We start from the raw sequence: 16,836 nt of genomic DNA, 5'->3' as shown, positions 1-16,836 counted from the left end.
TTTTACATTGTCGAACCAGTTAATTGGTTGTAATTGCCAAATTGGGTAATTGATAGTCCTGGAGGGCCAAGTGCTTATTATGTCAGCCAATCTGATTGAGCTCCTGTTAGACAGACTCCAATTGGTTTATCAAGAGGGAGGGTGTTCAGATAGAACAGCCTTCTGGGTTATTACCTGTTGAGCTCCAGAGGGAGGGTGATAGAACAGCCTTCTGGGTTATTACCTGTTGAGCTCCTGAGGTAAGGTGATAGAACAGCCTTCTGGGTTATTACCTGTTGAGCTCCAGAGGGAGGGTGTACAGATAGAACAGCCTTCTGGGTTATTACCTGTTGAGCTCCAGAGGGAGGGTGTTCAGATAGGACAGCCTTCTGGGTTATTACCTGTTGAGCTCCAGGGGGAGGGTGTACAGATAGAACAGCCTTCTGGGTTATTACCTGTTGAGCTCCAGAGGGAGGGTGTTCAGATAGAACAGCCTTCTGGGTTATTACCTGTTGAGCTCCAGAGGGAGGGTGTTCAGATAGAACAGCCTTCTGGGTTATTACCTGTTGAGCTCCAGAGGGAGGGTGTCCAGATAGAACAGCCTTCTGGGTTATTACCTGTTGAGCTCCTGGGGAGGGTGTTCAGATAGAACAGCCTTCTGGGTTATTACCTGTTGAGCTCCAGGGGGAGGGTGTTCAGATAGGACAGCCTTCTGGGTTATTACCTGTTGAGCTCCAGAGGGAGGGTGTTCAGATAGAACAGCCTTCTGGGTTATTACCTGTTGAGATCCAGAGGGAGGGTGTTCAGATAGAACAGCCTTCTGGGTTATTACCTGTTGAGCTCCAGAGGGAGGGTGTTCAGATAGAACAGCCTTCTGGGTTATTACCTGTTGAGCTCCAGAGGGAGGGTGTTCAGATAGAACAGCTTTCTGGGTTATTACCCATCCTATATATTTAGGAACTCGTATAGTTTGTATGATTTGTCAGTTTCACCTTAGGATCACCAAGACCTGTAAATAAAATCTACACTCTGACCACATCAACCTGCCTTTCCTTCAGCTGATTTACACTCTGACCACATCAACCTGCCTTTCCTTCAGCTGATTTACACTCTGACCACATCAACCTGCCTTTCCTTCATCTGATTTACACTCTGACCACATCAACCTGCCTTTCCTTCATCTGATTTACACTCTGACCACATCAACCTGCCTTTCCTTCAGCTGATTTACACTCTGACCACATCAACCTGCCTTTCCTTCATCTGATTTACACTCTGACCACATCAACCTGCCTTTCCTTCAGCTGATTTACACTCTGACCACATCAACCTGCCTTTCCTTCATCTGATTTACACTCTGACCACATCAACCTGCCTTTCCTTCATCTGATTTACACTCTGACCACATCAACCTGCCTTTCCTTCATCTGATTTACACTCTGACCACATCAACCTGCCTTTCCTTCAGCTGATTTACACTCTGACCACATCAACCTGCCTTTCCTTCATCTGATTTACACTCTGACCACATCAACCTGCCTTTCCTTCAGCTGATTTACACTCTGACCACATCAACCTGCCTTTCCTTCATCTGATTTACACTCTGACCACATCAACCTGCCTTTCCTTCAGCTGATTTACACTCTGACCACATCAACCTGCCTTTCCTTCAGCTGATTTACACTCTGACCACATCAACCTGCCTTTCCTTCAGCTGATTTACACTCTGACCACATCAACCTGCCTTTCCTTCAGCTGATTTACACTCTGACCACATCAACCTGCCTTTCCTTCAGCTGATTTACACTCTGACCACATCAACCTGCCTTTCCTTCATCTGATTTACACTCTGACCTCATCAACCTGCCTTTCCTTCAGCTGATTTACACTCTGACCACATCAACCTGCCTTTCCTTCAGCTGATTTACACTCTGACCACATCAACCTGCCTTTCCTTCAGCTGATTTACACTCTGACCACATCAACCTGCCTTTCCTTCAGCTGATTTACACTCTGACCACATCAACCTTCCTTTCCTTCAGCTGATTTACACTCTGACCACATCAACCTGCCTTTCCTTCAGCTGATTTACAGCTCGTAAATCTTCATTGAAAGTGCACTTTATTCCAGAACTTGGTTTAATCTGGGGTGGGGAAACTGGCTCCACAGTATATATTATAATTCAGAAATGTTCACAAGTTGTTCACTGTTTTGACAAGAGACAGACTGACACACGTTTTCTGTTTTGACTGATTTCATGCCCTTACCACAGCTACAAGGTTCATATTTCTATTCTCTCCTCTCTCTCTCTCTCTGTCTCTCTCTGTCTCTCTCTCTCGCTCTCTCTCTCTCTCTCTCTCTCTCTCGCTCTGTCTCTCTCTCTCTCTCTCTCTCTCTCTCTCTCCCCCCCCCTCTCTCTCTCCCCCCCCCTCTCTCTCTCTCTCCGTCTCTAGCCTTGGTGAGATGGGTGGAGACTACTGGGCTGTTCCACTATAAGACCTGAACCCACCTCTCCTCTCTCTCTCCTCTAGCCTTGGTGAGATGGGAGGAGACTACTGGGCTGTTCCACTATAAGACCTGAACCCTCCCCTCTCTCTCTCTCTCTCTCTCTCTCTCTCTATTCTACTGACTGCAGAACGGAGGCAAAACTGGAGCAGAGGTAAGTTCAGCTGGATCCTTTCTAACCTCATATTATCTCCAGGACCGTACCAGTGTTTACATGTGAAAACAGGGGTTTTCTACCTTCTGTAGTCAAAATGATGAGAAGGAAAGGTGCTAAAGTTTTTATTTTAAATATCGGCCGAATCTCAAACCGAAAACTTATCACCCGATACGCTCGTTCACGAGTCAATCGAGTCGATCTCAAACGCTAGTTGTTGAGTGATCGAGGGCTCCACTGCTCCCTTCGGGAAGCCTCTTTATCGAGTGGGAATCCTGTGCTGACTCTGTACCCTCGGCTGCCTGAAAGAAGAATGAAAACAGAAAATACACGTCACAATATTATCTTTAATGATATGATATACATGGTTACACATCACAATATTATCTTTAATTGTCACGCCCTGGCCTTAGTATTCTTTGTTTTCTTTATTATTTTAGTTAGGTCAGGGTGTGACATGGGGAATGTTTGTGTTTTATCGGTTTTGGGTGGTTATATGGTAAAGGGGGTGTTGGGTGTAGTGTATGGGTTTGTGTTGAGTGTATGTGTCTAGCTGTGTCTATGTTGGGTGTAAGTTGTCTAGGAGAGTCTATGGTTGCCTGAATGGGTTCCCAATTAGAGACAGCTGATTTCTGTTGTCTCTGATTGGGAGCCCTATTTAAGGTAGCCATAGGCTTTCGTCTGATGTGGGTAATTGTCTATGTCTGAACGTTTGTAGCCTGTATGTGCACTACGTTTATTAGCTTCACGGTCGGTCGTTTGTTTGTTTTGTTAGTTTTGTAAGAGTGTTTTGTTTTCGGTTCTCCTTCTTCTTAATAAAAAGAAGATGGCTTATTTTCCTACTGCTGCGTTTTGGTCCGTCAATCCTCCACACGATCGTGACAGAATTACCCACCAATACAGGACCAAGCGGCATGTAAAGCGGCAACAGGACCCACCTACACAGGATTCTTGGACATGGGAGGAGATACTGGATGGTAAGGGGCCGTGGGCACAACCGGGAGAATATCGCCTTCCTCGTGAAGAGCTGGAGGCAGCTAAAGCCGAGAGGAGGCGATATGAGGAGGCAGCACGGAGACAAGGCTGGAAGCCCGTGAGTACAACCCAAAAATTTCTTGGGGGGGGCCTTAAAGGGAGTGTGGCGAAGTCAGGTAGGAAACCTGCGCCTACTCCCTGTACTTACCGTGGAGAGTGAGAGTACGGGCAGACACCGTGTTACGCAGTAGAGCGCACGGTGTCTCCTGTACGCGTGCATAGCCCGGTTCGGTACATTCCAGCTCCACGTATCGGCCGGGCTAGACTGAGCGTTGAGCCTTATGTCATGAAGCCGGCCCAACGCATCTGGTCACCAGTGCGTCTCCTCGGGCCGGCGTACATGGCACCAGCCTTACGCATGGTGTCCCCGGTTCGCCTACATAGGCCGGTGCGGGTTATTCCACCTCCCCGCACTGGTCAGGCGACGGGGAGCATACAACCAGGTAAGGTTGGGCAGGCTCGGCGCTCAAGGGAGCCAGTACGCATGCACGGTCCGGTATTTCCGGCGCCACCTCCCCGCCCCTACCCAGTACCACCAGTGCCTCCTCCACGCACTAGCCCTATGGTGCGTGTCTCCAGCCCTTTACCACCAGTGCCTAAACCACGCAACAAGCCTCCTGTGTGTCCCCAGAGTCCTGTGCGTCCTGTTGCTGCTCCCCGCACTAGCCCTGAGATGCGTGTCCACAGTCCGGTACCACCAGTTCCGGCACCACGCACTAGGCCTAATGTGCGCTCCCAGGGTCCAGTATGCCCTGTTCCTTCTCCCCGCACTAGCCCTGAGATGCGTGTCCCCAGCCCGGTACCACCAGTTCCGGCACCACGCACCAGGCCTACAGTGCACCTCAGCCGGCAAGAGTCTGCCGTCTGCACAGCGATGCCTGAACTGCCCGTCTGCCAAGCGCCATCTGAGCCATCCGTCTACCCAGCGCCATCTGAGCCATCCGTCTACCCAGCGCCATCTGAGCCATCCGTCTACCCAGCGCCATCTGAGCCATCCGTCTGCCCCGAGCCATTAGAGCCGCCCGTCTGTCCCGAGCCGTTCGTCAGTCAGGAGCCGCTAGAGCCATTCGTCAGACAGGATCTGCCAGAGCCGCCAACCAGACAGGATCTGCCAGAGCCGCCAACCAGACAGGATCTGCCAGAGCCGCCAACCAGACAGGATCTGCCAGAGCCGCCAACCAGACAGGATCTGCCAGAGCCGCCAACCAGACAGGTGCAGCCAGATCCGTCAGCCAGCCATGAGCAGCCAGATCCGTCAGCCAGCCATGAGCAGCCAGATCCGTCAGCCAGCCATGAGCAGCCAGATCCGTCAGCCAGCCATGAGCAGCCAGATCCGTCAGCCAGCCATGAGCAGCCAGATCCGTCAGCCAGCCATGAGCAGCCAGATCCGTCAGCCAGCCATGAGCAGCCAGATCCGTCAGCCAGCCATGAGCAGCCAGATCCGTCAGCCAGCCATGGGCCGTCCCTCAGTCCGGAGCTGCCGTCCCTCAGTCCGGAGCTGCCGTCCCTCAGTCCGGAGCTGCCGTCCCTCAGTCCGGAGCTGCCGTCCCTCAGTCCGGAGCTGCCGTCCCTCAGTCCGGAGCTGCCGTCCCTCAGTCCGGAGCTGCCGTCCCTCAGTCCGGAGCTGCCGTCCCTCAGTCCGGAGCTGCCGTCCCTCAGTCCGGAGCTGCTCTCCCTTATCCTGGTGCTCTCCCTTATCCTGGTGCTGCCCCTTACCCTGGTACTGCCCCTTAGTCCGGAGCTGCCCCTTAGTCCGGAGCTGCCCCTTAGTCCGGAGCTGCCCCTTAGTCCGGAGCTGCCCCTTAGTCCGGAGCTGCCCCTTAGTCCGGAGCTGCCCCTTAGTCCGGAGCTGCCCCTTAGTCCGGAGCTGCCCCTTAGTCCGGAGCTGCCCCTTAATTCAGTGGGGTTAATGTGGAGGGGGGTCATTTGGAGGAAGCTAAGGAGGCGGTTAGTGACTGGGGTGGGGACCACGACCAGTGCCGGAGCCGCCACCGTGGAAGGAAGCCCACCCAGACCCTCCCCTAGACTGTGTGCTGGTGCGCCCGGAGTTCGCACCTTAAGGGGGGGGTTATGTCACGCCCTGGCCTTAGTATTCTTTGTTTTCTTTATTATTTTAGTTAGGTCAGGGTGTGACATGGGGAATGTTTGTGTTTTATCGGTTTTGGGTGGTTATATGGTAAAGGGGGTGTTGGGTGTAGTGTATGGGTTTGTGTTGAGTGTATGTGTCTAGCTGTGTCTATGTTGGGTGTAAGTTGTCTAGGAGAGTCTATGGTTGCCTGAATGGGTTCCCAATTAGAGACAGCTGATTTCTGTTGTCTCTGATTGGGAGCCCTATTTAAGGTAGCCATAGGCTTTCGTCTGATGTGGGTAATTGTCTATGTCTGAACGTTTGTAGCCTGTATGTGCACTACGTTTATTAGCTTCACGGTCGGTCGTTTGTTTGTTTTGTTAGTTTTGTAAGAGTGTTTTGTTTTCGGTTCTCCTTCTTCTTAATAAAAAGAAGATGGCTTATTTTCCTACTGCTGCGTTTTGGTCCGTCAATCCTCCACACGATCGTGACATTAATGCTATTATATACATGGTTACACATCACAATATTATCTTTAATGATATTATATACATGGTTACACATCACAATATTATCTTTAATGATTTTATATACATGGTTACACATCACAATATTATCTTTAATGATATTATATACATGGTTACATGTCACAATGTTATCTTTAACGATATTATGTAAATTCTTTGACTCTAACGTCGTAATTTTTTTTTGCTGGCGCTAATCGGCAGTACCTAGCTTGTTCTCCATGGCAACATGATAGCGCTAGTCGGCTGTACCTAGCTTGTTCTCCATGGCAACATGTTAGCGCTAGTCGGCTGTACCTAGCTTGTTCTCCATGGCAACATGATAGCGCTAGTCGGCTGTACCTAGCTTGTTCTCCATGGCAACATGTTAGCGCTAGTCGGCTGTACCTAGCTTGTTCTCCATGGCAACATGTTAGCGCTAGGCGGCTGTACCTAGCTTGTTCTCCATGGCAACATGTTAGCGCTAGGCAGCTGTACCTAGCTTGTTCTCCATGGCAACATGTTAGCGCTAGTCGGCTGTAGCTAGCTTGTTCTCCATGGCAACATGTTAGCGCTAGTCGGCTGTACCTAGCTTGTTCTCCATGGCAACATGTTAGCGCTAGTCGGCTGTACCTAGCTTGTTCTCCATGGCAACATGTTAGCGCTAGTCGGTTGTACCTAGCTTGTTCTCCATGGCAACATGTTAGCGCTAATCGGCAGTACCTAGCTTGTTCTCCATGGCAACATGTTAGCGCTAATCGGCAGTACCTAGCTTGTTCTCCATGGCAACATGTTAGCGCTAGTCGGCTGTACCTAGCTTGTTCTCCATGGCAACATGTTAGCGCTAGTCGGCTGTACCTAGCTTGTTCTCCATGGCAACATGTTAGCGCTAGTCGGCTGTAGCTAGCTTGTTCTCCATGGCAACATGTTAGCGCTAGTCGGCTGTACCTAGCTTGTTCTCCATGGCAACATGTTAGCGCTAGTCAGCTGTACCAAGCTTGTTCTCCATGGCAACATGTTAGCGCTAGTCGGCTGTACCTAGCTTGTTCTCCATGGCAACATGTTTTCAGCACTTTTATTTTTATGACAGACCAAAACTTTTCTCATGGCTCTCTCTTGTCCCTCTGCAGCAGTGAGAATTATGTTTTGGAATATTAAATCGCAATAAAATCCCAGTATCGAATCACAATACATACATGTTACATCTAATATTTCCAAGCAGGAATGGATGATTCTATATATTGTGATAGATTCAGAGTGTTTAATAATCACTTTTGATGTTGATGGGTTGATATCACATGTTCAGGGTTGAGGTCACATGTTCAGGATTGAGGTCACATGTTCAAGGGTGAGGTCGCATGTTCAAGGGTTGAGGTCGCATGTTTAGGATTGAGGTCGCATGTTTAGGGTTGAGGTCGCATGTTTAGGGTTGAGGTCACATGTTTAGGGTTGAGGTCACATGTTTAGGGTTGAGGTCACATGTTTAGGGTTGAGGTCACATGTTTAGGGTTGAGGTCACATGTTTAGGGTTGAGGTCACATGTTTAGGGTTGAGGTCACATGTTCAGGGTTGAGGTCGCATGTTCAGGGTTGAGGTCGCATGTTCAGGGTTGAGGTCGCATGTTCAGGGTTGAGGTCGCATGTTCAGGGTTGAGGTCGCATGTTCAGGGTTGAGGTCGCATGTTCAGGGTTGAGGTCGCATGTTCAGGGTTGAGGTCGCATGTTCAGGGTTGAGGTCGCATGTTCAGGGTTGAGGTCGCATGTTCAGGGTTGAGGTCACATGTTCAGGGTTGAGGTCACATGTTCAGGGTTGAGGTCACATGTTCAGGTTGAGGTCACATGTTCAGGTTGAGGTCACATGTTCAGGTTGAGGTCACATGTTCAGGTTGAGGTCACATGTTCAGGCTGAGGTCACATGTTCAGGCTGAGGTCGCATGTTCAGGTTGAGGTCGCATGTTCAGGTTGAGGTCGCATGTTCAGGTTGAGGTCGCATGTTCAGGTTGAGGTCGCATGTTTAGGGTTGAGTTCGCATGTTCAGGGTTGAGGTCGCATGTTCAGGGTTGAGGTCGCATGTTCAGGGTTGAGGTCGCATGTTCAGGGTTGAGGTCGCATGTTCAGGGTTGAGGTCGCATGTTCAGGGTTGAGGTCGCATGTTCAGGGTTGAGGTCACATGTTCAGGGTTGAGGTCACATGTTCAGGGTTGAGGTCACATGTTCAGGGTTGAGGTCACATGTTCAGGGTTGAGGTCACATGTTCAGGGTTGAGGTCACATGTTCAGGGTTGAGGTCACATGTTCAGGGTTGAGGTCACATGTTCAGGGTTGAGGTCACATGTTCAGGTTGAGGTCACATGTTCAGGTTGAGGTCACATGTTCAGGTTGAGGTCACATGTTCAGGTTGAGGTCACATGTTCAGGTTGAGGTCACATGTTCAGGTTGAGGTCACATGTTCAGGTTGAGGTCACATGTTCAAGGGTGAGGTCGCATGTTTAGGGTTGAGGTCGCATGTTCAGGGTTGAGGTCGCATGTTCAGGGTTGAGGTCACATGTTCAGGGTTGAGGTCACATGTTCAGGGTTGAGGTCACATGTTCAGGGTTGAGGTCACATGTTCAGGGTTGAGGTCACATGTTCAGGGTTGAGGTCACATGTTCAGGGTTGAGGTCACATGTTCAGGGTTGAGGTCACATGTTCAGGGTTGAGGTCACATGTTCAGGTTGAGGTCACATGTTCAGGGTTGAGGTCACATGTTCAGGGTTGAGGTCACATGTTCAGGCTTGAGGTCACATGTTCAGGCTTGAGGTCACATGTTCAGGCTTGAGGTCGCATGTTCAAGGGTGAGGTCGCATGTTCAAGGGTGAGGTCGCATGTTCAGGCTTGAGGTCGCATGTTCAGGCTTGAGGTCGCATGTTCAAGGGTGAGGTCGCATGTTTAGGGTTGAGGTCGCATGTTTAGGGTTGAGTTCGCATGTTCAGGGTTGAGTTCGCATGTTCAGGGTTGAGGTCGCATGTTCAGGGTTGAGGTCGCATGTTCAGGGTTGAGGTCGCATGTTCAGGGTTGAGGTCGCATGTTCAGGGTTGAGGTCGCATGTTCAGGGTTGAGGTCGCATGTTCAGGGTTGAGGTCACATGTTCAGGGTTGAGGTCACATGTTCAGGGTTGAGGTCACATGTTCAGGGTTGAGGTCACATGTTCAGGGTTGAGGTCACATGTTCAGGGTTGAGGTCACATGTTCAGGGTTGAGGTCACATGTTCAGGGTTGAGGTCACATGTTCAGGGTTGAGGTCACATGTTCAGGGTTGAGGTCACATGTTCAGGGTTGAGGTCACATGTTCAGGGTTGAGGTCACATGTTCAGGGTTGAGGTCACATGTTCAGGGTTGAGGTCACATGTTCAGGGTTGAGGTCACATGTTCAGGTTGAGGTCACATGTTCAGGTTGAGGTCACATGTTCAGGTTGAGGTCACATGTTCAGGTTGAGGTCACATGTTCAGGTTGAGGTCACATGTTCAGGTTGAGGTCACATGTTCAGGGTTGAGGTCACATGTTCAAGGGTGAGGTCACATGTTCAAGGGTGAGGTCGCATGTTTAGGGTTGAGTTCACATGTTTAGGGTTGAGTTCACATGTTCAGGGTTGAGGTCACATGTTCAGGGTTGAGGTCGCATGTTCAAGGTTGAGGTCACATGTACAGGTTTGAAGTCCCATGTAAAGGGTTAAAGGCATATGTTCAGGAATGAGGAATGAGGTGGGGGAATGACCATAGGGGGAGTAGCAGCATTATCATTGAGGAGGTGGGGGGGAATGACCATAGGGGGAGTAGCATCATTATCATTGAGGAGGTGGGGGGAATGACCACAGGGGGAGTAGCATCATTATCATTGAGGAGGTGGGGGGAATGACCATAGGGGGAGTAGCAGCATTATCATTGAGGAGGTGGGGGGAATGACCACAGGGGGAGTAGCATCATTATCATTGAGGAGGTGGGGGGAATGACCATAGGGGGAGTAGCAGCATTATCATTGAGGAGGTGGGGGAATGACCATAGGGGGAGTAGCATCATTATCATTGAGGAGGTGGGGGGAATGACCATAGGGGGAGTAGCAGCATTATCATTGAGGAGGTGGGGGAATGACCATAGGGGGAGTAGCAGCATTATCATTGAGGAGGTGGGGGGAATGACCATAGGGGGAGTAGCAGCATTATCATTGAGGAGGTGGGGGTAATGACCACAGGGGGAGTGGCAGCATTATCACTAAGGAGGTGGGGGGAATGACCATAAGGGGAGTAGCAGTATTATCATTGAGGAGGTGGGGGTGACACTAGGGGGAGTAGTAGTAAAGTTTTCGAACAAGGGTTTCTTTATTTTTACTATTTTCTACATTGTAGAATAATAGTGAAGACATCAAAACTATGAAATAACAGATATGGAATCATGTAGTAACCAAAAAATAGTATATATTTTAGATTCTTCAAAGTACGTATCTTAGGCGTCCCGCTAGCGGGACAACTTCCGGTGAAACTGGAGGGCGCACAATTCAAATAAATAATAAAAACAATTATGGATATTAAACATTTAGGTACATGTAAGTGTCTAATATTGGTTAAAATCTTGTTAATCTAACTGCACTGTTCAATTTACAGTAGCTATTACAGCGAAAACATGCCATGCGATTGTTTGAGGACGGCTCCCCACATCAAAATATTTTTCCACCGGCACAGGTTTCATAAATTCACAAATAAAGTTTAAATATTCACTTACTTTTTGAAAATCTTCCTCTGATTTGTCATCCAAAGGTTCCCAGCTATAACATGTAGTGTCGTTTAGTTAGATAAAATCCTTCTTTATATCCCAAAAAGTCTGTTTAGTTGGCGCCATCGATGAGTAATCCACTCGTTCAACATGCAGAGAAAGGAATCCAAAAATCTACCCCTAAACTTTGTTTCAACAAGTCAAAATATGTTTCTATCTACTCCTCAGATACCCTGAAATGTAATCAAACTATAATATTTCTTACAGAAAGAAGTATGTCCAATAGGAAACCGATTTTAGCAGGTGCGTCCTGTCTTCATGGCGCACGCAAACACAAATTCCCAAGACTGTGTCCCTGCACTAAAACTGATATTTCTTATTCGTTTTTTGAAGTTACAAGCCTGAAACCTTGAACATAGACTGCTGACCCCCTGTGGAAGCCATAGGAATTGCATCCAGGGAGCTTCAATATGACCTTATACTTGCCATTCTAAGAGGATGTTCTCTCCAAAAACAATTCTGGTGGGTTTTTTTCTTTGGATTTTCTCCTACCATATCTATTGTTTTATATTCAACTACATTATTTTAACATTTCTACAAACTTCAAAGGGTTTTCTTTCCAATGGTACCAATTATATGAATATCCTGGCTTCAGGGCCTGAGCAACAGGCAGTTTAGTTTGGGCACGTCATTCAGGCAGAAATTGAGAAAAAAGGGGGCATAGCCCAAGTGATGATACATTGTGGCCAATAGACAACTGTTTTTTATTTTCATTTTATATCAATATTTTCAAGAGGCGACTGAACTCAAGCAGTGTGGAAAGCAGTGAGGCATCATGTTATTATGTTTGTTTTATTCTGACCACCAGTGATGCATCATGTTATTCTGTTTGTTTTATTCTGACCACCAGTGGACTGAATTCAAGCAGTGAGGCGTCATGTTATTCTGTTTGTTTTATTATTACCACCAGTGATGCATCATGTTATTCTGTTTGTTTTATTCTGACCACCAGTGGACTGAACTCAAGCAGTGAAGCATCATGTTATTCTGTTTGTTTTATTCTGACCACCAGTGGACAGAACTCAAGCAGTGAGAAATCATGCTATTATGTTTGTTTTATTATTACTACCAGTGATACATCATGTTATTCTGTTTGTTTTATTCTGACCACCAGTGGACTGAACTCAAGCAGTGAGGCATCATGTTATTCTGTTTGTTTTATTCTGACCACCAGTGGACTGAATTCAAGCAGTGAGGCATCATGTTATTCTGTTTGTTTTATTCTGACCACCAGTGACTTGCTACTATGGATCCTTGCTCAAACCAAACTTTGACTCTAGCTGCACTGGGACGGCCCTTCTCCCTGGGAATGCTGTATGACTGTCGCAATGATCACCTCATTCCAGGTAGCACGCTTGCTCACTACTCAGTCAGTCAGTCATACCCACACACAATAAAGTAACTGTTAGTGTTTGGTTTGTCTCTTCTGATTACAGGCCTGACGCTGTGGGACGAGGAAGCACTCAGAAGGGACATCATTACAACAGACGAGCCTTTCACCGACTTCAAAGTCATCACATCTGACTCTACAGCTGACAAATACTCTGTGTTAAATGTGAACAGCTCTCTCAAAGCAAGCTGTTTGGCAGGCCTGGTTAAGGTTGAGGGATCAGCTAAGTATTTGAAAGATGTTAAAGAGTCTCAGAATCAGGCGAGGGTCACACTTTGTTACACCACCACTAAGAAAAACACTCACCTGTCCATGAACCACCTTGGGCAGGAACACATAAAGTACAAGGAGGTTTTTAGGGAAGGCATAGCTACACATGTGGTCACAGGTATACTTTATGGAGCAAATGCTTTCTTTGTGTTTGATCGTGACGTCTCAAGTGACGAGGACCGTAAAGACATTGAGGGAAACTTTAAAGTGACGCTTAATAGCGTTCCCTATGTTTCAATTGGGGGTGAGAGTGCTTTAGACATGAAGAACACTTCTGAAACTAAAACTGAGAAGTTCTCTTGTAGATTCCATGGGGACGTTCTCCTGGAAAGCAATCCTGTATCTTTTCAAGATGCCATGGACACCTACAAAACCTTGCCTCAGAAGGTAGGTGAGGGGGTTCCTGTGCAAGTGAATCTACTTCCTTTAAAAGAATTGGAACCCACTGCCGCCCAGATGGTTCGTCAGATTAGTGGAAGCTTAGTTGACCAATGGCAGACTGCGCTGGAAGACCTCCGTGAGCTGGAGATGAGATGCAACGATGCAATGAGAAGCGAACCTGTAAAATACTTAAAGGAAATTGATGCCAAAGTGAAAACTTTCAAAAAACTGTGTTTCACAGAGCATTTGAAGACTACTTTGGCGGACCTCCTTCCGTCTATTAGAGGGGGAGAAAAGGAAGAGAGGGTGTTGTCCGACTTCTTGAAAGAGCAGCAAGAGTTCCATTTCAACAGCAACATCCTCAGTGAATGTATGGATCGCATTGAGAGAGAGATCAATGTGGTTGATCGATTCCTAAGCATGATTACGGAGGACTACAGTCAGACGTGTTCCACCAAGATAGTCACATCGAAGAGCGGACTTGACAAAGAGGTCTTGAACTCAAAGGTGAAGCGTGTTGTATGTTTCACTTTCACCTCTCTGGGGTGCGAGGACCCTGTCCTGTCAGCTTTGGATTCCCCCTCTGAGAGCACACAAGCCTTAGTTCAAGGTAAACCTGATCTGACAAGATGGTACCACTCTGATAACATATTTGATGACATGGACAAGCAAGCTGGACTTTTCAAAGATTTTGCAGAAGCTAACAAAGAGGACACACAAACACGTTTCCTCTTGGCCTCCATTCCCAACAAGAAACAAGAAGGAGCCAGCATTTACCTTTATGAGAACGGATCCAAAAGAAACGAGCATTTCGAGCCTCCATCTAAACCTGAGAAGCCAACAGCACGTGACAGAACTCACAACAGTGTGGAGTTGGAGTTGGAGTTGCTCCCTCCTGATAGGGGAGCCCATGACGTCACCCACTACCTGATTGAACACTGTATTGATGAGAAAGATGGTTGGAGCAGCGAGAAGATGTCTGAATCCCACGCAGCCTACACAGTGTCTGGACTGCTTCCCAGTACAGGGTACAAGTTCAAATACAGAGCCGTGTGTTCCTTAGGCCTTGGTCCAGGCAGCGAGGTCAGTGACATCATCAGAACCTTGCCTTCCTGCCCTCCCAGTAAGCCTGAAATCAAAGCCTACTCCTCTGAACTCATGGTATACTGTCCAACGCCGTCTGTGATTGGACAAGGGGTCAAGATTCAGAACTATATGGTAGAACACAAAGAGGTGCCCACTGAAGAGAGTGAGGAGGAGGCAGAGTGGATGAAGAGGACTTCCAAAGACAACGTCTGCATCATCGCCGGACTGCAGTCACTCACAAAGTACACAGTGAGAGTCAGATACGACTGTGGTGAAGCTGGAATCAGCAAGTGGAGCACACCAGTCATTATCTCCACTCTCTTAAAGACCACAGGATTGGCTGACGGTGTGAAAGAAAAGAGTGAACTGAAGCACTCTGGCTCGCCGTCTGTTTATGAGATCCCCATGGAAACGATACCGCCGGTGGGTAAAGTAGCCAGGCTCAGGTTTGGAGAGCAGAGTTCCAGGACCAGGAGGACAATCTATCTGGTGGGAGACAAAGACCAGGTAATGGCTCTGATGATCAACTACATCCTGGGAGTTCAGTGGGAGAATGGGTTCCGTTTCAAGCTACCCCAAAATGACGAGGTATCTACAATGATATATGAAATCAATTACCAGGATGGATTTCAGATCCCCTTCTCTCTCACCATTATCTATGATAGACAAGACAAGTGTAGATCATTGGATTTGGGCCAGATCGGGGTCAATGCTCTGTGCTCTGTGTGCGATGCGGCTGAGTTTAGGGATCTAGACTCTAGAGATTGTAAAGAAATGAAGAGATGGGAGAAGAGAAGGAAGATGGTGAACCTGTTGACACATGCAGATGGAAGGCAACTCTTTAATCACATCGACACTGAGGACATTCCAGTTCACTTCAAGTTCAATCTGTCAGCGTTTACAGACCAGGCCAGGAGAAGCCATGATTATGGTGATGGAGTCATGATGTTGAGGAGTCGCCATGATGTGATGAGGGAAATCCGTGACACGATGAGGGAAATGAGAAGCCACCCTGACATGAGTTTAATAATGAGGCACCACCCTGACATGATGGTGAGGAGGATGATGAGGCACCACCCTGACATGTTTTGGATGATAATGATGATGAATCACCCTGACATGATGAGGAGGATTATGATGGATCACCCTGAGATGATGAGGAGGATGATGATGGATCACCCTGACATGATGAGGAGGATGATGATGGATCACCCTGACATGATGAGGAGGATGATGATGGATCACCCTGACATGATGAGGAGGATGATGATGGATCACCCTGACATGATGAGGAGGATTATGATGGATCACCCTGACATGATGAGGAGGATGATGAGGCACCACCCTGACGTGATGAGGAGGATGATCAGGCGCCACCCTGACAAAATGAGGAGGATGATGATGGATCGCCCTGACATGATGAGGAGGATTATGATGGATCACCCTGACATGATGAGGAGGATGATGAGGCACCACCCTGACGTGATGAGGAGGATGATCAGGCGCCACCCTGACAAAATGAGGAGGATGATGATGGATCACCCTGACATGATGAGGAGGATTATGATGGATCACCCTGACATGATGAGGAGGATGATGAGGCACCACCCTGACGTGATGAGGAGGATGATCAGGCGCCACCCTGACAAAATGAGGAGGATGATGATGGATCACCCTGACATGATGTGGAGGATGATGAGGCACCACCCTGACATGATGAGGAGGATGATGAGGCACCACCCTGACATGATGAGGAGGATGATCAGGCACCACCCTGACATGACAGAGATGATGTGGTGCCATAATGATGGTGGTGACGGCGATGGTGATGATGATGGAGATGTAGATGTGGTGACGGCGATGGTGATGATGATGGAGATGTAGATGGTGGGGACGGCGATGGTGATGATGATGATGATGATGGAGATGGTGGTGATGATGATGATGATGGAGATGTAGATGGTGATGATGATGATGATGATGATGATGATGATGATGATGATGATGGTGATGTAGATGGTGGTGACGGCGATGGTGATGATGATGATGATGATGATGATGATGATGATGGTGGTGATGATGATGATGATGGTGATGTAGATGGTGGTGACGGCGATGGTGATGATGATGGAGATGTAGATGTTGGTGACGGCGATGGTGATGATGATGATGATGATGATGATGATGATGATGGTGATGTAGATGGTGGTGACGGCGATGGTGATGATGATGGAGATGTAGATGTTGGTGACGGCGATGGTGATGATGATGATGATGATGATGATGATGATGATGGTGATGTAGATGGTGGTGACGGCGATGGTGATGATGATGGAGATGTAGATGGTGGTGACGGCGATGGTGATGATGATGGTGGTGATGTAGATGGTGGTGATGATGATGATGATGATGATGATGATGGTGATGTAGATGGTGGTGACGGCGATGGTGATGATGATGGAGATGTAGATGGTGGTGACGGTGATGGTGATGATGATGGTGGTGATGATGATGATGATGATGATGATGATGATGATGATGATGATGATGGTGATGTAGATGGTGGTGACGGCGATGGTGATGATGATGGAGATGTAGATGGTGGTGACGGTGATGGTGATGATGATGGTGGTGATGATGATGATGATGATGATGATGATGAT

The 16,836-nt window shown here is 48.0% G+C and overlaps 1 protein-coding gene across 1 annotated transcript; it reads left to right on the top strand.

The window, feature by feature from the left end:
• The first annotated feature begins 2,576 nt into the window (after positions 1-2,576).
• LOC139579648 (uncharacterized) lies at positions 2,577-16,152 on the top strand. The gene is made up of 3 exons (XM_071408487.1): positions 2,577-2,638; positions 12,281-12,392; positions 12,483-16,152. Exons 2-3 carry the CDS (start codon positions 12,293-12,295, stop codon positions 16,055-16,057), a joined length of 3,675 nt encoding a protein of 1,224 aa, XP_071264588.1. The 5' UTR covers positions 2,577-2,638; positions 12,281-12,292; the 3' UTR covers positions 16,058-16,152.
• Positions 16,153-16,836: the final 684 nt, after the last annotated feature.

The sequence above is a fragment of the Salvelinus alpinus genome, chromosome 6, assembly GCF_045679555.1.
Source record: "Salvelinus alpinus chromosome 6, SLU_Salpinus.1, whole genome shotgun sequence".
In the NCBI taxonomy this organism is placed as follows: Eukaryota; Metazoa; Chordata; class Actinopteri; order Salmoniformes; family Salmonidae; genus Salvelinus; species Salvelinus alpinus.
The sequence above is the reverse complement of the archived record's forward strand: the minus strand, read 5'-3'. Positions and strand labels throughout refer to the sequence as shown.

Coding starts and splice junctions, on each gene's coding strand:
- LOC139579648 (XM_071408487.1), top strand. CDS start 12,293: ATGGATCCTTGCTCAAACCAAACTTTGACTCTAGCTGCACTGGGACGG. Junction 12,393..12,482: donor CAATGATCACCTCATTCCAG/GTAGCACGCTTG, acceptor TTCTGATTACAG/GCCTGACGCTGTGGGACGAG.